The sequence below is a fragment of the Echinops telfairi genome, unplaced genomic scaffold, assembly GCF_000313985.2.
Source record: "Echinops telfairi isolate 266 unplaced genomic scaffold, ASM31398v2 ScPeMD7_7467;HRSCAF=8505_1, whole genome shotgun sequence".
Lineage (NCBI taxonomy): Eukaryota > Metazoa > Chordata > Mammalia > Afrosoricida > Tenrecidae > Echinops > Echinops telfairi.
Genome location: NW_022111368.1, coordinates 7,425,373 through 7,448,097, shown reverse-complemented (window position 1 = coordinate 7,448,097; position 22,725 = coordinate 7,425,373). Strand labels below are relative to the sequence as shown.

The window sequence follows — 22,725 nt, the reverse complement described above, 5'->3', positions numbered from 1 at the left end:
CTAGGAGAGGACCAGGTAAGACATAACTACCTTATGTCAGGAGAAGGACCGCCCGCTGGGGATGGAGGAAACAGAGCAGTGTTTGCATGAACGTATCCTGTTTTCTGAGCCGGTGCTCGCCAACCAGAAATCACTAGGGGGGTTGAAAAAAAGAATTCCCCGAGTGAATCGATTTTATCCTATAAGCTCTTCTTCTCAATTATTTGAGATTTAAATGTTAATAATATACAGTGAACCCTCGTTTATCGCGGTTAATCGGTTCTAGACCCTACCGTGATAAATGAAATTCCGCGAAGTAGGATTCCTTATTTGTAAATCAAGTATTTTAGTAGTTAGAGCATAGAGGACATGAAAAAACACCCTTTAGTCACCATTACACTCGTATTACCCAATTTATTAAACGAAAAAGGGAAAATACAGTAAAACATTTTGGACGTTACAATTATCATTTATTATTTATTATATTATTTATGGCATCAAGCGTGTACAATATGAGCCAATCAGTGGCAGTAATGACAGAGCATGCGCTGTTACGCAAAAACCGCGATAGAGTGAAGCCGCGGAAGTCGAAGCGCGAAGTGGCGAGGGTTCACTGTACTAGGTTTTTTTAATTGTTCTTTCTGAAGCTTAGAAATGGCCAAGGATGAAATGAGAATGGGGACGTTGTGCGTGTGCAGCCTTGATGTTGGAAGGCTAGTATAGTCAGCTTCTCGTTGGAAAGCCTGGCTGAGCTGGCTCACCAACTGGCTCCTCACCGGCCTCGCCTCAGATTCTGTGTGCTCAGTGCCCACAGCAAGAGTCTGACTCCACGGCCCAGGCAGACGAGGGGCAGGAGAAGCTGCCCAAACTGCTCTGTTTAACTCTTCTACTTCCATTCCTCACAGGGACCTCCGGGAACATCCGGTTACCCAGGAAACCCGGGACTTCCTGTACGTATATAAAACAGGCTCTGCCTCCTCCTTGAAGCCTTGCATGTGAGTAATATTCTTGTCAGACAGCTTTCTATTTTGATGACGTGTTCTTTTTCTTAATTGCAGGGTATTCCTGGCCAAGATGGTCCACCAGGTCCTCAAGGTATCCCGGGATGCAACGGCACCAAGGTAAATTTAGAACCAAAATGTGTCCCCACATTGTACGTGTTTGCTTAAACTTTGCATATTCAGACGGCCGGTGAAGTCATTCCATGATCAGTTTTAGTTGTCCAAATCAGAATGTGAAGCTCTATAAGACTTTCTACTTTTGATGAAGAAATACATTTTTCTCATATGTAATGATCAGGAAAGTTAAAATCAGGCTGTGTGTGTGTGTGTGTGTGTGTGTGTGTGTGTGTGTGTGTGTAGATTTTTATCCTAAAATTTGATCCTAAAATTACTTTTAAGCACCAGATTTCATACCTATATGACTGCGTATTTCTTCATTATTAAATCAAATAAGAAAACCCTCCTTTTGATCCTTGTTCATATAAATCATGCTGTTCACTGTATTTCTTCTTTAGTGGAGGGGAACCTAGAAATAAAGCTTATAGCAAACTGTCATTAGGATGTGATTTGTAGCTCGCCACTAAACATATCCCTGGGAGCTCAGACCACGTGATGCATGCAGGTGATGGGAATGACGTTGTCACGTTGGTCTTCGGCAGTTTAAGTGGGTGATGTATGCTCTTCCCTTTAGGGCGACAGAGGGCCTCTTGGGCCTCCGGGTTCCCCTGGATACGTTGGAAATCCCGTGAGTATTGCATTGCTGTACCCAAATGTGTGTCTTCACTTCTCTCGCTTCCCCTTCTAGTGTTTGCTTGTTTGTTTGTTTGTGTGCACTTATGTGGTGGTAGGATGTTTTGCAAAAGAAAATTTCAGCACAAGAAACCAATGTTAACCTTTTCTTTTCCAGGGACCTCCAGGGCCGCAAGGAATGAAGGTACGTTCTGTTTTATAGATGAATGGTAGGGACATTGCCTAAAATGGGCCCTGGTGGCGAAGCGGTTAAGCAATTGAAGGCCAACTAAAAGATGGGTGGCTCGAATCCACCAGGCAGCCTCCAGGAGAGAGGTGTGGCAGGCTGTTTCTGTAAAGATGGCAGCCGTGGAAGAGCTGTGGGGCAGTTCTGCCCTGCCTTTGAGGGTAGCTCTGGACTGGAATGGACTCCACAGCAGTGGGTTAGCTTGGCTGCCTAACACAGAGTCCATAGCAACAAATATACTCTAGATCGCGTTCATAAACTCTGCAACGCTGTTGCATTAAAGCAGCTGGCAAGGAATACATTCAAATTTAACTTTAGCTTCTAAGGGTTGACACTAGGAAATGTCTCAATGGGAAATAGACCGTTACAGAAAGCGGATGATGATGGCACGGATTAACGGGGGCGATTCAGTCAAGGTGGTAATGACGTGCTTACCCAGTCTCAGGACGCTCCTTTCCCGGAGTCATTCTGCAGCTGCAGGGTGGCCACCTTCCTACCCTCCCAATCATGTTGTCCTTCGATTCTCAGAGTCAAAATCTTTCTCCTGTGTGCCTTGTTCTTTCCACCTAGCTCAGTCACTCGGACATTTTTCATACACATTTGTTCAGATGAAGAAACGACTCGGTTCCTGTGTTCCAACTACGACAAGACTCCCCACTCTAGTTTCAGCAGAATTGATAGCGTAACGATTCACGTTGGTAATGAAGGCAGTAGGCCTGAGTAAAGTAGACAGCCCCAGTCTCATGGATATATCCCAGCTTTTAGGCTAGTTCTATACAGTCGTGTTTGCCTGTTATTCAAAGAGTTCTCCTTGTCTTTCCATGGCTGTGAACTTTCATGACTTTGTTTTGTGCTTCTACCCCACAGGGTGAGCCAGGCCAAATACTTGGCCATGTTCCTGGGACACTGTTGAAAGGTGAACGAGGGTATCCGGGGCCTCCAGGAACACCAGTAAGCATTTGCTAGATAATTATAAGCACACCATGAATCATCTTCTACTTCGCATTTTTTTAAATTCACATTTTAATTTTTTTTCCCCCTCAATAATTTCTAGGGTTTACCTGGAATCCCAGGATTACAAGGTCCCGTCGGTCCTCCGGGATATTTGGGCCCACCAGTAAGTTTTGAGAAGTACTCTTTCTGACTCCTTCCAAGAAAAACCAGTGTTGGGTCAGGATAAGAAGAGATAAGTCAATGAAACATTTACACAGGAATGCTCTCCCAATTTGGATTCAGAAGAATAAGCGTCTTTCTTATAAAAAATATTTGGCTGGCCTCCATGCCTGGCACCCATAGTCCCGGGACTGTGTGTACAAAGATGATAATCGTGCTGCGGGAGGGCACTGCATGTCAAAATGCACCCCCATATCTAGCAAAGTCATGATTGTAGGGATGGACTGGGTACTGTGGTTTCTCGGGCCTGGAGAAGCAGAGTTAAAGATGGACAAGGCCACCTCTGGCCTGGGAGACCGTACGGAGAGCAATCGGTCAGAGCCATCTGGTGCTTGTGGGATGTCATGGCACAAATCTGGCAGCAGCTAAGGAGCCGCCTTCGCATTTTGTTATAAGGCCCTCTGAATCTGAGCATCCTGAGATGAACTTCTGATTAGACTGCTCTAGCTGCCCCACTTCACAGCCAATGATTCTCAATAGAGAGAGGGGCTCTCTCCTGCACATTCAGACATTTTTGGAGAGTCCCAGTGAGTCGATGCTAGTAAGATTCCTTCTCATATTGCTGAACATCCTCACTGTCTTTTGAGTCAATCCCAACGCCTAATGCAGCTGAGTTGTCGTACTCAGTTACCCTGAGAGTCCTCTCTAGAGATTTTCAGATCTAGCCTTTTAATTTACTCATTTTGTTTTTTAAAAAGCAATTTTTCTTCTACCCATTCGTGTAAAATAGCCTCATTTTCCATCTTTTGAATAAATGTTAACAGCTTTTTTCTATAAGTTAAGAACGACTAGTGTCTTCTTTTAAAAGCCATTTTAGAGTTCATTCTGAATGTTATTACCCTGGAAAATCTTTTAATGCACAACCACCCCATTTGAAGAACTTTTTACTCAGCCTTCTAAGGCTAAAGAGTTGAATCTAAATGGAACAATCGGAAACTCTAGGGTGGAGAGAGAGTCTGGCGATTGAATTCATCGTCTGCTAGCCTGGCAAGTTCTCACATCACTTGAAGTCCCAAGGCAGCGTCTGTGCCTGTGAGCTACTCCATCCCTGTTATTCTTCCTGGACCAACTGACGATCACTCTGAACGTTTGACGGCTCTCTAGCACAGGAAAAAACCGAAAACAAATCCCTGAATAGTTAGCAAGTAAAACATCATGGGAACCATGTAATGTTAAGATAGCTTCTGTGCAAAGAAATGTTTCAAGCAAATGAGGTTTGTGAATCATATGCAATTAACAAACTCTCTCCTCTAGGGTCCCCCAGGCCCCCCTGGCCCTCCAGGTGAAAAGGTAAAGATCCTTTAATTGTCTTTATTTAACACTAGTATACTTATACCTGTCAATTAGGGAAAATAAATAAATTGCCATATTTTTTTCTTTGCATTTTGAGAAATTGTTTTGGAAATTAATAATTCCTTTATAATCTGTGTATCTACATGCCTATCTATCTAGTCATTTATTTATCTGTCTCTTATAGATATACCTGTTCATCTATCAGTATTCATTTATACAACCTATGTTTACCTATCCATCGATATAATCTGTATTTATCTGTCCATCCATCCAACTATTCATATAATTTTTCTTGGATTGTCTTGGACGCATTGTTCTTTCTCTTGGGTTTCTAAAGCGGGAATTGAAAAGCCTTACATTTAAAAAATAGGTTGCTAAAGAATTCTATCTCTATAATCTTTTGAAGGCTTTTAAAATATGCATTAAGTACATGATACAAATTTCTTGAAAACATAATGAAATTATAAGACGGTAAGTATTGCTTAAAGTCTATTTTATTGAACTTTATGTAGATTCTGTGATATAATTTTGAACAAAATACCTCTCATGATGGAAATCCAATTTTTAATTAACAGGGGCAAATGGGCCTAGGTTTTCAAGGACCAAAAGGCGAAAAGGTGAGTGCACATTGTTTTGAAGCAGAGCATGCGAGCATGTCCATTTCTACATTTCAGTCTCGCTTCTAAGCTCATGCCTGGTAAACATAGTTCCTTGCCTCTGTGTGTTCTTTAGTTTGTTCGTATTTTTTTTCTGATGCACAGCTAGAATTTTCTGAAATGCTTTAGGTGAAATCATGACGCCTTGGTGTTTCAATGGTAACATGATCTTGCTTGAGATTCCAGTTGGATTCTCAGCCCACGGGCCTCGTAGACCCTCACCCCTCACCTCCGGTGGAGGCTGAGCAGGTTTGGGTGAACACCCTCCTGCGATTGGATAGGAAGGAAGGCTTGATGATGTGCTTCTAAAAACCAGCCCGTGAAAGTCCTGTGGATCACAGTGGCTCAATCCTTGTGCAGGAGGCCTCTCTGTCACCATGCGTGGGGCAATAGTGGCTTGCAAAAACAATACATGTGTTCTTATCAAAAGAAAATACATGTAGGTCGTTAGGTACAGTTATCTATACACAGAGTTTAATCAAAATATGCAGAGGCACTCAGAAATCCAGGCATATAATGTATTGTGTAAGAGTAAATATTAAGACTTGAATGTTGATCACATGCCTGGATTAAACCTGTCTGTGATGAAGATCATCATGCTCAGAACTAGGATAACGTAATTGACAATTAGCTCCCTCTATCCACCCAACCAGTCTTCTCAACTGAGCATAGGTCACGTCCTTAGGGGCCCGAGAAGAACAAAACCATGGACAAGAGGGGGTGCCATCAAAAAGCAAACTGGAAAGTTCTCCTAAGATTAAAGGAAAGAGTTTGATTGGAGGAATGGAAGGGTCCTGATTGGGCAATCCCTAAAGAGGATTCCACCAAATACTTCCATGTTCTGAGTGAGAAGCAAACCTTTATCTAGAAAAGTGGTGAATGAAAAAAAGATTAAAATCTTAAAAGGGAGACGTGGGCAAAACCCTGCATCTACTAGTCTTCTGAGGTGTGCTGTGCGAGCGTTCTTGTGAGCCATCTTGACAAACACGTGCTGGCAAACAGCTCACACACCATGTGCTGCATTCTCTTCATCGTTCGCTGAGGGTGGTCAAAGGGCACCCGAAGTGGCAGCTCTGAAGTAACAGCCTTCATCTTTAGGAAGTCAGAAATGGGACTTTGCACAGGCTCAATGCACCAGTGGACCTGACTTTTGCTCCTGGGCCGTCATCTTAGTCGTGGGAGGCACCTTAGGGTTAGCATCCCTCATAAAGCTCTAACGGACAGACCGTCCCCTTGAGTAAAGGACTTATCATGTGTATTTGGCTTCTGAATCTTTGCAAACATTGGTGAGAGCTTTTTTTTTTTCTCAGAAGAATACCTTAAAAAATCATTATTGTCATCACTGTTTCAGGCTGTTGAGAAAACTCTTTATTCTCTTCTCTGATTTAAGCAATAGCATTTCTCATGCCCCTTTGCACACGTATCCCAAATCAATGGCTCTGGCCTGCTTCTCTCAAAGCTCATGCTAAGCATGCGCAAAGTAGGCTCAAGTGGAGTAATGAACAAAATGGAGTCTGGCCTGCATCCTACGTAAAAACCTCAGTCATGCCGCGCACAGCACTGACTAGACCTGGCACCCTCGTGTTAGATGGAAAGGAGACTAAAGCTAGGTGTCTGATCTGGTATTGATTGGAGCAGACCAATGGAGTGGGCACTAAGGTGAGTTCTTCCACCTGTTGGCAGCCACACTTGCTGGGGCCCTAGCTTCATCTCCATTGGGGTTTGGCATGGTGGAGACGAGGGCCACCAGGTGGCACCAAAGGCAGCTTGGACCTAAGCTGGCTCTAAGTGCACCATTACAAGACCTTTCACCCTCTGATTTTGTCCCAGCCCTTTCATAAATCTCACAATCCCAAGAGTACAGTGTTCTGCAATGGAAAAATGTGCACATAACTTATGGTGTTGTAACTGGATTGCACTTTGCTTCTAATTATAACCAGCACTTAAGACGGCTGTGGAAGAAAACCCTTGATGGTCGTTTTGTTCGTGGTTTACCTGAAAATACCTTTTTTTCCGGCTAAGCTTTATTAGGCTGTTTTGGTCCCTTTACTCCATCTCATTAAATAACAATAGTACAGTATATGTGTGTCTATATACCATACTACACAAATATATATATATTGTAGAATGCACACTGTACTATATATAGACACATATGTAAGTGCATATATATATATATAGAGAGAGAGAGATTATGTATCCTATTGGTGATCAAAGGAGCCCTGGTAGCACAGTGATTGAGAGTTCAGCTTTTAACCTCAGAGTCAGTGGTTCAAAACCCCAACTATTCCATGGGAGACGGAGGAGGCAGTCTGCTTTCCATCAAGATTCTGACCTTGGGAACCCTGTGTGGTTGGTATGCTCTGAAATACACTTGACAGGAGTGGGTTTCGTTCGTACCGCTTGTTGTTTGTAGATACTCAGATGCCATTCTTCCTAAGTCCTGATGGCTGCCAGCTGTTCCCTAGCTCCTTAGAGATGACGTTAGTATTTTGTGTACCATCTTTCTACTGACAGATACTTTTCTTTTTTTTATCATTTTATTAGGGCCTCATACAACTCTTACCACAATCCATACATACATCAATAAAGCACATTTGTACATTCTTTGCCCTCATCATTCTCAAAACATCTGCTCTCCACTTAAGCCCCTGACATCAGCTCCTCATCTTTTCCCCTCCCTCTCTGCTTCCCCCTCCCTCATGAACCCTAGATAATTTATAAATTATTATTTTGTCATATCTTGCACTGTCCGACGTCTTCCTTCACCCACTTTTCTGTTGTCTGCTCCCCAGGGCGGGGGTTATTTGTAGATCCCTGTAATCGGTTCCCCCTTTCCACACCACCTTCCCTTCACCCTCCCAGTATCGCCACTCTCACTACTGGTCCTGAAGGGATCATCTGCTCTGGATTCCCTGCGTTTCCAGTTCCTCTCTGTACCAGTGTACATCCACTGGTCTAGCCAGATTTGTAAGGTAGAATTGGATCATGATAGTGGTAGTGGAGGAGGAAGCATTTAGTTAAGCATCTAGTTCTTAAACTAGAGGAAAGTTGTGTGTTTTATCGTTGCTACACTGCATCCTGACTGACTGACATTTACTTTTCTGTAGAGACAAACTGCAGATTAGAATAGAAGAGCATATGATCACATTTTAAAAATGTCATTTGATTTTAGGTTTTATCTTAAGTCTTTTCCTGCTCTGCATATTTCTTCTCTAGGTGATTATTTCTGTGCCTAATCAGTTTCTGATGATTGCATCCACAGGGGGATCGGGGCGTCAGTGGACCTCCGGGAGAACCAGGACAAGCTCAAGTTCAACCGAAAGGAGACTTTGCTACAAAGGGAGAAAAGGTCTGGCAGGATTTTGTCCACTGAATACTGGCTTTATAGTTTTGGAAAAATCCCACAGGATAAAGATTAGCCAGGTCAAGATCAGTGCCCCATGGAAGTCCATCCTGAGCAAGAAAACTAATAGGTAGAATATTAAGTCCCTTGAAATAGGAGCAGTTCTGAGAGCAAGTTATTTGTCTGACTCAACTAAAATCTTCTTAAACGTATTCAAATTTGAGGATAGGACTGGGTTAGCTGGAAGGGACAACTTAAAGGTAGAAGAGAGGTTATGGTCTGCCTAGGTCAGTTATAATTAAGCCTGCCCTTGAACCTGGGAGTTAGGCACTGGGTTGAGGCAGTGGGTTAGGCACTTGGCTGCTAGCCAACAGGTAGCAGCTGCTTTGCAGAGGTAGATGAGATTTTCTACGCCTGGAAAGAGCTCCAGTCTCAGAAACTCACAAGGGCAGTTCTACTCCGTCCTCTAGGGCGGCGACAGTACGGTTCTTGGTTTTGGTTCTTAAACCCACAACCCAGTCAGTGCCAGGAACTGAAACGTACAAACAAAACAAAGAGGGGAATTTGTTAATACAAGGTGGATTTAAAAAGGATTTGTTGCGATTAATTTTTTGAGGCCGCCTAGTGCATCAGAAACTAGTCCCTCCCTCATTTCCCTGTGCAAGCTAGCACATTAGAGACAATTATCTATCTGTTAGACCCCATCACTTCTGGGGTCCTGGCCTGATCCAGAGAGCCTGCAAAACAGATACCAATACTTTATCCTGGCTTCCGGGCCATGGCACCAAAGTTTCAATTACCAGGAGGATGTTGAGTATTTGTCTTTTTGTTTTGTTTTTCTAAAAAACAAGGGGCAGGGGGTGATAGGCCAAATAAATTTGGGAACCTATGTGTTAAGCAATTTATAATTTTTTTTTTTCTTTTAACTGATTTTTTTTCCTTGTGACTCTTGTAGGGTCAAAAGGGTGAAATTGGATATCCGGTAAGTTCAAAATCATTATCATAATTATTTTTATGAAAGACCACGGGGGCGTTAGGTTTAACTTAGTGGCTTACTTCAGTGTGTTTGAATAATTACCTACTTTAATATTCAACCTACTTTTTTCTCTTTGGTTCTTTTTAGGGGATGCCTGGGGCTGGCGAGAAAGGGGAACCCGGGAAACCAGGCCCCCGTGTAAGTCCTGTCAGACGTCCTTGTAGTCCTTCTCGGGCCGCCATGGTTCTCTCGTGCGTAGAATCGCACACTCTTTGAAAGAAGGCTGTGGCACCTCTAGGAATGTGTGGCTTCGGGCTCATCCCTTTCACGCACAGGAAGGCTTCTCTGAAATCCTTGTTAAGGCAGAAATACAAAGAACCATCTTCCTCACCAAGGAGTCCTTGGTCCATACCAATGGTTACCTCCCTTGGCCGCTCACTGTAGGGTGGGGGATTTGAGTTTACCCAGAAGCACCTTGGAAGAAAATCCTGGCAATCTACTTTGAACAAAATCAGCCCTGGGACCACAAGGAGGCCAGTTCTACTGAGGGGCCAGGGAAACTAGCAACACCATTGGAAAGGCCTCCGGGGAAGGCAATGAAGACCTTTGTTACTCAGCTTAGCTCACTGTGAAGGTGAGGCAGTTGTGGTGTGACAAGGAGGCTCTTAGCAGTAGTGTCTGCCCCCTAGCCTTGAGTAAAGGTACTAACAGGGCTAGAACAGGACCAGGTGAGATGCCTTTTCTGCTGTCCTCCCTGTAGCACTGAGGTTTTCTACATACACACACACCCAAAAAAGGGAGACCTGTTTCAAAGTACACTTGTCTAGGAATAGTGGAAGAAGTACCCAGAACACTGTATTAACTTCCAGTGGCCTGAGACATGTATGGATTCTCCCTTGAAATAAAGAGCCCTCATAGAAGGGCAGTGGTATTTCAAGGGTAGCATGTAGCAGAGTTGGGTTCAATTTCCAGCCAACGCACTTTAAAGTGTAGCCACCACTCAATTCTCAGTGGAGATTGCCCATTGCTCTGATTTGGAACATAGTTTTCAGCAAAACTTCCAGACTCAGACAGACTAGGAAGAACGGATTGATGATCTACTTCCAAAGATCAACCAGTGCACCTGTGAACCATAGTGGTCCACTAGTAGAGTGCATGGACCACCATGAGTTGGGGGCAGTTCAGTGACTGCTAACAACAACTCCACATCAGCATATGGAAACCTTGCTTAAAGCAAATCATTTGCATACCCAATTCAATTGGCCAACAGGAACATTTCTCTATTAGCGATGGCGCCACAATGTCGTAGAGACCTTTGAAGGTGTAGTGTCTGATGAGATTACATTTTTAATTGAAAAGTCCTCTTGTAATATAACTCTTTTACAGTTTTTCATTGTATAAAAAAACATATCCCCCAGTGTTATGGTTATACTGTCAACTTAACGGGCTCTTTGTTTTTCATGCTTCTGGTGGTTTCTTAAGAAATATGACGTTTTACCTTGTCTATGAACCACAGTGTTGGTGTTACAGCATATTTATTATTATTATTTACTAAATGCCAATGGTTAAATCTCTACTATTCAGGGAAAACCTGGAAAGGATGGTGAAAAAGGAGAAACAGGGAGTCCAGTAAGTAGTCCACTGCACTTTTTAAAGTAATTTCAATGAAAAGTAATCGAATCGCTACCTTCCTCTGTGTACGATGCTCAGACTTCTCCTCTTCCTTTCTAGGGTTTGCCCGGTGAATCAGGCTTCCCAGGACTTTCTGGCCAACCGGGTTTAAAGGTAATGGTGATAATATATTGACTTTTAAACCTTCATTTTGAAGCTAAATTTGGAAGTTGGTGTATTCCTAGAATAAGGGGCTCAAATGAGAAAAAAAAAGATCTATTTGAGAAATAAAAAATAACGCAGTGGTTTTAATTGTGTGTGGCTTCTTAAAAGATATATACAATTTTATAGTCTTTGATGTGTTTAGTCTTAGAGATCGTAGATTACTTTTCTCCTTCTTATAAAGCAGCCAGGCACGCAGAGCAGGGCCGGGAAGAACATAAAGCCTTCCCTTCGTCTGCCATCCACTCAGGAGTAGAGTGACTGTTTGTCTCGAATGTAACCTTAGACATTGACTTCGAAGTTGTAGATTGACTTAGACCTCATTTCTGTGAGTACTACATGTAGAAATTGCAAGCTTTTGTGTAATTTTATTTCATTGTGGTGATGAAGACCCTGCCAAGCGCTGATTCCGCTTCTGTAACAGATGGTTCCGTGTGACACCGCTCTGCGTGGCTGGAGAGGTGGAAAAGTGCAAGTGGGACGGATTTCAGCGCTGCTATGGCGGCACATCCGGGCTAGTTTCCAATTAAAAATGAGGAGAAAAAGATACTGTGGACGTGCTCTGAAGGAGGTCACGCTCAACAGAACAGATGCTGCAAGCTCATTTTAAAATGATGAATTAGCTTCTAAAGCATGCCTGGTAGAAGTCTCCCATTGCCATAGATAGAAATGAAAGGTATCACACAAAGGAGAGAGCAAAGCAATTTCAATGTCTGGTGTACATAGGCTTATTTTTTCAGAAAAAGAAAAGCCCAAGCCTGCATGCTGCAGGGAGAGTTGTCTGTGTAAGGAAATGATACAAGTCGAATGCTTTTTTTCTTCTTCTGTAGGGAGACAAAGGTGAAGCCGGCCCCCCAGGCCCGCCTGGCATCGTAAGTCAGCGCTCATTGGTCTGTGAGAGCTTTGGGAAGGAGGGAAGAAAGGAGCCGGGCTGCTCGGGACATCTCACCAGCTCTTGGCCCCCTTTCCTAGAGCTGCATTTCTCTGTCAAGGGGATCCATGTGGTGGGAAATTATTATTTTGAACTGTGTAGTTTGATATTTGCTATTTATGACTTTAAAATATTTTTAAAGTACCTTTATTTCCATGAAAATAGAACATTTCCATATGGCTAAGAATATTAGCAACACTTTTTTCCCCTTAATGATCCATTGAAAGTTGTCCATAAGAGAAAGAAACCATCTATAATTTGAGTACCATAGCAAACCAAGGTTTATTTTTACAAATAATATTGTATGGCATATGTGAAACCAGCATATGTAGCATTTTTTTCTTTCCAAAAATACATTCTATTTTTTTTTGGAAATTATATTCCTAGTATTCCATTTTTTTAACATCCTGTCATAGTGATGTTCCTTAATAGTTTTAGCAATTTTGCCTCAAATGCTTTGAAAAAGTGATCATGTTACCATTCTCTTGTTGGCTAACATTCATGGAAATGTGTTTTGGTGAATATGTTTGTACATGTTAGTTAGTTTTCTTTGTGTTTATTTGTGAGGAGATTTGAATCATTTTTGCTTCAGTGACATACTCATAAATCAGATTATTGTATCAAAGCATTGACCCTTCTTAAATGCTTTTAGTCCTGTACATGCCGATTGCATATTTGTGGGGCCACCAGCAGCATTTAATTACCCCTGCTTACCTTAACCTCATCAGCACAAACTGCTAGTATTTCAATAATATCTTCTCATTTAATTGATAAAAAGGAATTATACTTTAAAGGCCAGTTAGGCAACTTGCAATATTGGACTTCGTTGTTTCCTTGAATTCACCAATGTCAAACTTGGGTGACATCTGCAACACACTCTTCTTGCACTACTCCTTGACTTTTACAAAAAATAGCTCAACTCTGACCATTAAAAACAAAACAAAAAAGCTTCTTCTAATAAAAATGTTTCAATGCTCCTGTTACATGTTGCCTGAGGACATTTAAAAGGCGTTTCCCTGGAAAATATCGTTTAAGGTAGAATACTCGTTTTATGGCTTCTGTGTACATTTAACAAGTCCAAAAAACGAGCTCCAAAATTAATATTATTGTACCATAATGCACTAGCGTACTAGGTGAAACGCTGCCAGGCGGACTCATAGGAAAGGAAGCAAAATTGCCCGGCCAGTTTCGCTGCAAAGAGGGCGTTTCAGAAGATGCATTAGCTTTGCTTTCAAGACGATTTCTCATATTCCCCGTCCTTTCCACGTCCACGCTCCTTGGGGTCAAGAGAATGGGTTAAGTTTCGTGCTCTCTGTGCTAGACCCCTTCCAGCCACGCCTGTGCCCTGCAGTGTTCGTTCCTTCTCAAACGTAGGTCATCGGCACAGGACCACTTGGAGAAAAGGGAGAAAGAGGTTCCCCAGGAATCCCAGGGAACAGAGGGCTGCCAGGTCCCAAAGGTACGGCGTTTTACCCGCTCCCTTCTCCCTCCTCTCTTTTCCATTCCTCTTTTCTTTGCTTTTCTTCCTTCCTTCCCTTTTCCCTTCTCCTTCCCACCCCACCCATCCCTACCCCACCCCATCCCATCCCATCCCAACCCTTTCCCACCCCACCTCATCCCATCCCATCCCCACCCCACCTCATCCCACTCCACCCCATCTCACCTCTCTCCTATTTTTGACCTGCACTCATGCATATTTTCAAAACATCACATGTGGCTTGCAGGACTGTTAGGTGACCAAGTCTTGTTCCAGGTGAGACTTCAGCGTCACATCAAGGGAGCCCTGGCCCTGCTCACTGTGACCCTCCAGGAGCATGGAAGTTGCATGAGAGAGGCTCGGATCACTTCCAGTTCATGTTCCTATGTGCCTTTGAAGCACGGGTGCTTACCAGCACCCTGGGCGAGATTTGTAGCAAAGAAAGAGAAAGTATAACCGAGGGAGTCACCCAGTCTCCGTTTGTCTAACTCCCTTTCTCTTTTTTCAGGTTTCCCAGGAACACAAGGTCCACCAGGCCCTCCAGGTACCAATCCTTCACTCTTTTCTTTAGGCCATTTGTGTAACTTCTCTCTGGTTAATGTTTGAGCATGTGTGTAATCCTGTGCAGTAGAAACATTGGCTGCAAATAGCTAGCGTTGTTACTGCACATTATTCTAGAAGGAAAGCTGGATGCATGGTAGAGAGGTTGGCATGTGGTATTTCACAAGTTGTCGATTTACCGTGTCCTTAATAAGCATGGACGAGGACACCCTTTCATCTCTCTCTTGAAGTCACAACTGCTCTTGAGCTCCCATGGTCTCAGTGGACTTTGGAGGGTGGTTCTCGGTTGCCACCCCAGACAGTCCCCTCCATCCGTCCAGGGTCCTCCTGGTCATAGTGCAGATGCCTCACTGTGCTTACACTTTTCCCTCTCGGGAGGGAGCTCAGCACGAACCCTCTTCACCTCTGTCCTCGCTCCTTTCCGGAACCCCACACCGGCATCCAACACTCTCTCTGTAATCTCTCTGTCATTGTTTCATGCACGCCCAGTACGTGCTTCTGATAGACGGACCCTTTTGGTGGCTCGCAGAGTACACACAGCCGCACGTGTGTGCATGCGTGTGGAGTGTGTGCACGGATGCTGTCTCGCAGCTCCTAGAGCAGCCACAGTGAGCAGTCTGATAGGGGGTCCCCGTGCCCCGGAACAGCTGGTGGCACCACGCTGCTCTTAGAGGGCAACTGTTTCAGCACTTTTCCTCTCGCTGATGTTACACACCACTCACCTCTCTGCCCACCGGCCTTCTCCTCAGATTATATCAAACTTCCAACAACGACTTTTCAAATTCTATCCCCTAACCGATAACTATTAAGCAAAATTTTTTTAATGAAAATTGGTCTAGCAAGAGGATTCTCCCTTGCCGGGACCCCTGTCTTCTGTTCAGATCAGCTGCTTCACACCCTCTGCTCCTATACTGCAGTCGCTGAACCTGACTCCCGAGCTGCTGACTGCTGGGTGGCCTCTTAGGTAACCAGGCCTTTCTCTGCTTCATTAGAGGTGTGCTCTCTTCTCACCTGCTCCTTACTGGGCTCCTGGGTATTTGGCGAAAGCCAATATGGATACCGTTCGATTCTTTATTTTTAAAAAATTTTAAACAGTTTTATTGACCTGTAATCCACACATCATACAGTTCAGTGGTCCAGTCCTATGAAAAAGAGTTGCACATGGAGTTAGCCATTCTAAACTTTCTCACCAATGATTCCAGTGACATGCCTTCATATCTGTTCATTTTCCTTGAGAACTTCCGTCTTTTAATCTCTGGTAACCCACTGCAAAGGTCTTTGCTTACTTTCTTCCCTCTTCCCCAAATCTGTTCTTTATTTGCATCATTGTTTTTTCCCTTCTTTACAACCCAAATCCTGCCTCGTCCCTCATTTTTTTTTAGCATAACCTTTTATTTGTGTGGATTTAAACTTTGCATTGTAATCATTTACTTAAGATTGTGGTCTGGTTTAAGGCTTCCCTGCGCCAGGACGGCCCGGTGCTCCTGGCATCCCTGGCAATAGAGGAGAAAAGGGTGACCAAGGATTTCCAGGTTTGTCTTTACCTGGACCAAGTGGAAGAGATGGAATCCAAGGTCCTCCTGGACCCCCTGGGCCCCCTGGACAGCCAGGCCATACAAGTAAGTTTCCTCTGGGATTGTTTGACAGCACAACATTGCATGATTGTGGAGCACATGGCCTTCTCCAGGGGTTGGTCCTTGGGTGGAGCATATGGTTTGACATAGGTTGCTTGGTGATTCAAATCTGGCAATCTGCTACCATGAAGGTTCCAGCCCAGAAACCGCTGTAGTTCAGAAGGGATTCTCTGGCAGGGGGTGTGGTTTGGTACTATGTGTCCAGCACCTTTGGAGGAGTCACATCAGGGACGATTGAGACCTGTTCAAAACCTGTTGCCCTTGTAGAGCATGCGCAGTGTGCTAAGGAGCAAGGCAGACACGATTAAGTAAGGAAACTAGGAGCTACTTAGGAGTTGGTAAGCGCTATCGATAAAAATAAATCACACTCGATCTGCAGCCCCCAAATCGACAAGTCTATAGGAGAAACAATCGGGCTGGTAAGGTGTACGTTCCTTAGAATAATCGGCCCTTCGAGGTCAAAAGAGCAGCGTTTGCTTAAAGAAAAAGTTTAGAAAGATCAAGGAAGATGGATAAGCCTAGCTGCTTTTCTGGATTTTGCCTTAAAAACTATTTATCAGAAGGAGATGGGTGGGATCACCAAGACAGTGACCCTTCAGGTCTGGAGTGGAACACAATTAAAGTGAAAAGGTCAACATGTCCCTAGTGCACAATACAAAGTGTGAGTCAGCAAATCACAGAACACCACCTTTCCCAGGCTGAGCAGGAATTGTCCGCTAGAGACCTCGGACTATCCACCATCCCCATCATCCAGGCGGCCCTTTGCAGTTCGTGTCAAGTCAGGAATCCACCATGACAGAGTCCTGAGTGGTCATTTACCAGCGAAAACTGTTTTTGCAGTTACAGTCTATGTTCAAAGAGGTCCTAATTCACCTTAAAATTACTTACGACCTGCGGCCCCGTCAGTAGCTCATTCGCCATTCGTAGGTTCAGTGCTTCCGGGTTGATTTCCAAACCCTCCCTCTGCTACTGTCATCTCCCTCCTTGTGGGCCCAGCCATCCCACGCCATCTGGGACGGGAGCTCTCTGCATGACCAGACACCGTAAAACATGGACCCGAGGCTTTGGGGCAGAGCTCCACAGCAAGGCGATTTACAGTGGATCCCCTAGAGGTCATTTCATCCTGGTTGAGGTGAAGCTAGCAGGAGAGTGTTCTGGAAAAAAGACATTCATATTTTTGCATATATATGTATATATATGTGTGTGTGTGTGTACACATACCCACATCAGGGGCGCACACACACATACACACGTACATACACTTAGATAGCTATGTATAATTGTGTGTGTGTGTGTGTGTGTTTGTTAGCCCTGGTGATGCTATCAGGTAAGCATTGGACTCTAATCACAAGGGTGGTAGTTCAAACCCACTAGCCACTCCAGGAGAGAAAGTTGGGGCTCTCGACTCCTGTAAGGACTTTCCACCTGTGTATAAGTCACTGTGAGTTAGAATGGCCTCCATGGTTGCGAGTCTGAGTAAATAAATAAATATACACATAAATGAGACCATGGTGGTGCAGTGCCAAGAGCTTCACTGCCAGCAGACAGGTAGGTTGGTGGTTCGAATCTACCCAGCAGCTCTACTGGAGACTGCCAGCAAACAAGCAAACCTATGGCCATTGACTCAAATTCCTAGGAAACCTTCTGGGGCAGTTCTCCTCTGGAGGACACACAGCTGTGAACATATGTGTGTAGGTGTGTGTGTGTGTATGTGTGTGTGTGTGTGTGTTTGAGAGGGGGAGAGGGCGATCCCTGGTGGCGTAATGGTTATACATTGGTCTACTAACCACAAGGTCAGCAGTTTGAAACCACCAGCTGTTCCTTGGGAGAAAGATGGGGTGGGGCCTTGGGGTGGGTGTTCTACTCCCATAAAGAGTTTCTGTGTCAGAAACCCTCAGGGGCAGTTCTACCCTGACGTGTAGGGTCACTCGTAGTCAACATGAACTCGATAGCAGTGAGTTTGGTTTTATTTGGGGGGGGGAAATGTTCATTGTTATACAGAGAGATATATTCCAGTGTTCATTAACTTATATTTCCAGAAACAATGTTGGTTCTATATAGCCAAAAAATTTAGGGACTGGTTTTTGAAGTGTGAAAATCAACTCCACATTGCCCCTGCTGATCAGTCTCTGTTGAGCACAGGTGGGAGGATCCAAAGCCCTGCCGAGTAGGGAGATAGTTATCTTCCTGCCTTCGCTTTGGGGTGAAATTCGTTGAAAAATCAATAAGCAACAAGCACACAAAACAAGGAAGCTTTCCCCTCAGACTGCAAGTCTTACACTTTTGAAAGTAACTGTTTCCACCGAACTCAAAGCAAAGTCATGAAAGAAGGGTGTTCTTGCTTTTATCTTTAAGATGCCCTCAGTCAGAAGAAAGCGGCTGCCATTGCCCACTTGATACAGGGGCCTGAGCTGGAACTCACAGGCAGAATCTAGGTCCGTGGTAGAGAGGTCTTGGGGAATCTTCCAGGGTCTGTAGCAGCCTCTGTGGTTTTCTTCTCTCGATAATCATCAGGAGAACAGAGTAAAAGGGAAGACGAAGCTTGAGCTCTAAGACTCGCGGATGTTTGGGCTGTGCTCACGATGGGAATGCTGGAGGCAAAGACAGCTGTACGATTGCTCACTACCATGATAGCCCAAACTACCACTGCTACTTGTGTTAAGTTGCTTCCAATGACAGAGATCCTGTGGGTGTGTACCAGGGTAGAATTATACTCCACTGGGTTTTGAAAGGCTGGCTCTCTCTCTTTGTTTGTTTTAGAAATAGATTGCCCAGTCTGTCTCTCATGGCAGCTGCTTCAGTGGACTTGAAACTCTGTTGTTTTAGTTAGCAGCCTGTTTGCACTACTCAGGAACGCTTATTTTTCTTAGAAAAAAATTCCAAAATTAAAAATATAAATTTAACAAAAATCTATATCTGGAACATAATATAGTAGTACTTAAACTAGTTAACCACAAGAGATGGTGCTGGTATTACCGTTACATATTTTTATGCCCTGCTTCATAATGATACTCAGAATTGATTATGAATTAGAAGAATCCCCTACCCCCACCCTCAGGGGACAAACAACAGAAATGTGGGCAAAGGGGGACAGTGGATGGTATGAGATATGAAAATAAATTTTTTAAAGATATGAAAATAATAATAATTTGTAATTTAGCAGGAGTCCATGAGGGTTGAGGGTGGGGGGCAGAGGAAACAATGGAGCTGATACCAAGAGCTCAAGCAGAAAGAAAATGTTTTGAAAATGATGATGGCAATATATGTACAAGTGAGTTGGATACAATTGATGTACAGATTGTTATAAGAGCTGTAAGAGCCCCCAATAAAATGATTAATAATAATAATGTTTAAGAAACCTAGGAGGCTCTTCCCATGAATAGTCTGCTTCTCCCAAATAATGAACTTTTTTTTTTCTGATAATGTGCTTAGAAAATAAAGCAGGAATACATTTGTTCAAGTCTCAGCTTTGACTTTACCAGATGTATGGCCTGGACAGATCATTGAGCTTTGTTTTCGGCATTCTAATGTTCGAATTCTGAGCTCTATCCAATAAACCGTTTAATTTTTGAGCCTTGGTTTCTTCATCTGTAACATAAGGATGATTTCAGGCTACTTTGTGGTGCAAAATGAAACAAAGCGCAAGGAAAGGTGTTATGCACTGAAGAGTGCTCTAGCACTGTAACACCAGAATTCAAGTAGCAGTTGCTTATGATGGTGAGTGGCTAATGTGACATCAGTTGAGTGTGCTTCCCAAGGGAATATTGTAGGATCATGTTGACGCCAACTAAAATAGCATTGTTAGGACTTCTTACATAGTCTGAAATACTTGTTATAAGAATAGAAATTGAATGATGAAGATGCTAATATCTGATTTCACTCTAGTGTGTGTGGGGGGGTGATCTTAAGGTTTTTTAAATGAATTTCAGATGGAATTGTGGAATGCCAGCAGGGACCACCAGGTGATCGGGGTCCTCCTGGAAGTCCAGGGAACCAAGGCTTTACTGGGGAAATTGGAGAGAAAGGTAAGCAATTTTACTTTCTTGTTTTTTTGCATGTTACTATTGTTTCTTAAGAGTGGTTTCTTTGTGTGTGTTGTACCCTTCCCCATACTGGCTGGTGTGGGAATGGGATTAGAGTGGGCTCAGGTACATCCTCTCTTCATTTGGAATGGCCTTCAAAACCCATTCCTAGAATAATTGTTGCCCTCCATTTCTGTTGTTGGAGTTCTAACCTGTGAGCTCTTGAGGGGGAGTTCTCTGTCATCTGGGAGGGAAGTGTGTGGGTAATGCTTTGAAGTTAGAGCCTTTGCTCTCCCCCACTTTCATAGGCTACAAAGGCAGGCTTTCCAATGTAGTTCTGGTCCGCAGGCTAAACTCACAGTCAGATCCTGATCTTGCCGCAATATTTCAGTTCAGAATTGGAGAGTTCTGCCCTCGAAGAATGAATGTTTTCCTTCAGACCAATCCCCACTCTGTTCCCAGCATTCGGAATTCCCACTCATACTCAGGCCATGTTTGGGTAATCATTGTGAGCCAATCTTCGGCTCAGGGAGCTAGCACCGACCCTTGGCTCTGAATCTTATCTTTAATCTTTGCAAGTGTTTACTGCAATACCAGCACAGGGAATAACATATTTATCTCTTTAGCAATCCTGGAGAGAGAGTTGGATTAGTACTGCATCCATAGTCCTGCCTTAGAGTACAATAAATAATGGATATTTTAATATATATATGTTTATTAATATCCCAAGAGCAGCTCCATTGTGTATTCATTACTGCCCTTAGATTGTAACTCATTTTGGGCCCTCAAAATCTAAACTACAAATGGAAAACAATTTCAATTAAGATCTTAGAACTCAACTGACATCTTAGATGGGAGTGAACTTGGAAGACCTCAGAAGGTTGCCGCCAATGAGAGTCCACTTTTCACGTGTTTCGCTTTTGTTTTTCATGGCTTGCTCCAGCTCCCAGGTGTTATACTCCCAGTGATGAACTATATTCCTCTGGCCCGATAACAGTTTGTTCAAGCATCTCTCTACCCACTTGTAGCTTTGGGACCAGAAGTACTTACGGGACCCCAGGGACCCAGAATGTACCAGTGCTGCTCCCTGAAAGCATACAAGTGAAAAAAGGGTGCCCCTGCCCCCATTTTGGTAGCATGAAGCTACCGTTGTTGGTCCTGTTTCTGTTTACATCAATTGAGCCCACAGTCACAGTACCTAGGGCCAGGAGGCAGCCAGTGAGAGAGGAAAGGGGAAGGCTGATGAAGGTGAACTTCCTTGACTCCCGACTCCCCTTGATGATTTTTTCCTAGGACCATTTTGTTCTGTCCTATGTCTGATTTGTGTCTAGAAACCAGCTTTTTAAAACATGTCAGTCACCAGAAAAGTCTAGGTTGAGCAGCAAGATAAGCGATGTGAGAATTCCCAAAGAACTAGTCTCAGACTGAGTTTGTGGATTGCTTTTTGTGTGTTGGTTGGTTTGTTTTGAGCAGACCCAGGTGGAAGGTTAGGATTCGCCTTGCCAGGGCAATAGCTGTCACATGGGAAGCTTGCTGAAGGCAGCCGCCTGTTCAGTGACCTCCAGAAGAAGGGCGGCTAGCCAGGGCGGCGGGGTCAGCCCAGGAGCATGTGGAGCCATGGGAGGTGGTGCTGGATGATAGGGAAAGATCACTTTAATAGAGCACGATGAGTCACAGCCTTCTTTGACCGCTTCTTTGCTGTCAGCAGAGACTCTCGCCATATGCCCTCCGTAAGATCGCCATGCTTCCTTTTCTAGGTCAGAAAGGAGCGAGCTGTGTGGAGTGTGTTGGCGGAGGAATCCAGGGGCCTCCAGGGCCACAGGGGCCCGCAGGAGAAATAGGTAAGATCAGACAATGGGAAAAGGGTCAAGTCAAAGTGGCCTTCAGTGAGTCTGCACCTTTGCAATGAAATATACCGTAGCCGTACCGGATCTATTCTGAGACTTGACTTTCTACATTGAAAACCAAAGCCTACGTGTGAGAATTGTAATCCATCTGAGTGAACATGATTGAAAATGATCAAAATTGGCCTCTAATTTGGGGGTGATAAAAATTACCTATTATCAGGATTGCCACACACGTGCGCCCTTGGCTCCGTAAATGGTAGCGCTCCTTGAAGCAGTCAGCAGGATGCTTTACCTTCAAGGGGTCTATGGTGGGAGGAGGCTTGTAGCCACTTCTGCATCTGCGCTATTTACATGCATTTCCTTTTCCGAACCCACCCTGGGGTGTTTGAGCTCCTACTTTCGTGAGACGTTTCAATCGTCTATCCACTTTGTATGAAGACCTTTACACTGTGGGATCTTGAAAAAAATTGGGGGGGGGGGGATCGAATTCTTAGGAAGTGTTTGTAAATGATGTGCTACACCTTTTCCTCCCCACACCCTTCTCTTCTGAAAGGTTTCCCAGGACAGCCCGGGCCCAAGGGGGACAGAGGCACACCTGGAAGGGACGGGCTGGAGGGGATGCCGGTGAGTACACCTGTTTGCGTTCACATACTGGGTAGCAGTTATAAACCAAAGTTAGATTTTTTTTCATTTGTGGGGGAACATAATGGCTTGGGACTTGTCTGGGGGCTGGGAAATTATTGTTTGTGCCTGCAGTCCTTCATTACTGCAGCATTCGACAGGCAGTGCAGTTGGAACAGAGAATGAACTTGAAACTGACCCCTATGGAGCCCACGGCAGCCCCTCGGAGAATGGGCGGGGTCTTGACCCACCCAATGTGTGGCTTGATTGCTCTGCTTCTCACGTGGTCAGAGTTCACCTGGTGGCAGTTTCTCTCTGTCTGGGGCAGCCGGTTAGCGGCGTGTCACCTTCCTGTGGGGTCCCTGTGATTTCTTGGAGTAAAGGGTGTCACCAAGACTC

General features: G+C 44.2%; 1 protein-coding gene across 1 annotated transcript in view; it reads left to right on the top strand.

Annotated features, from left to right (window-relative positions):
- COL4A1 (collagen type IV alpha 1 chain) overlaps positions 1-22,725 on the top strand; it is a 172,631-nt gene that overhangs the window by 102,427 nt on the left and 47,479 nt on the right. The window contains exons 5-24 of the mRNA XM_045283809.1: positions 885-929; positions 1,038-1,100; positions 1,672-1,725; positions 1,888-1,914; positions 2,824-2,907; positions 3,011-3,073; positions 4,384-4,419; positions 4,998-5,039; positions 8,344-8,430; positions 9,380-9,406; positions 9,548-9,598; positions 10,985-11,029; positions 11,132-11,185; positions 12,064-12,105; positions 13,539-13,623; positions 14,150-14,185; positions 15,657-15,821; positions 19,766-19,861; positions 21,616-21,699; positions 22,259-22,329. Coding sequence (XP_045139744.1) covers positions 885-929; positions 1,038-1,100; positions 1,672-1,725; positions 1,888-1,914; positions 2,824-2,907; positions 3,011-3,073; positions 4,384-4,419; positions 4,998-5,039; positions 8,344-8,430; positions 9,380-9,406; positions 9,548-9,598; positions 10,985-11,029; positions 11,132-11,185; positions 12,064-12,105; positions 13,539-13,623; positions 14,150-14,185; positions 15,657-15,821; positions 19,766-19,861; positions 21,616-21,699; positions 22,259-22,329 — 1,257 coding nt within the window. The remainder of the gene's footprint in view (positions 1-884; positions 930-1,037; positions 1,101-1,671; positions 1,726-1,887; positions 1,915-2,823; positions 2,908-3,010; positions 3,074-4,383; positions 4,420-4,997; positions 5,040-8,343; positions 8,431-9,379; positions 9,407-9,547; positions 9,599-10,984; positions 11,030-11,131; positions 11,186-12,063; positions 12,106-13,538; positions 13,624-14,149; positions 14,186-15,656; positions 15,822-19,765; positions 19,862-21,615; positions 21,700-22,258; positions 22,330-22,725) is intronic.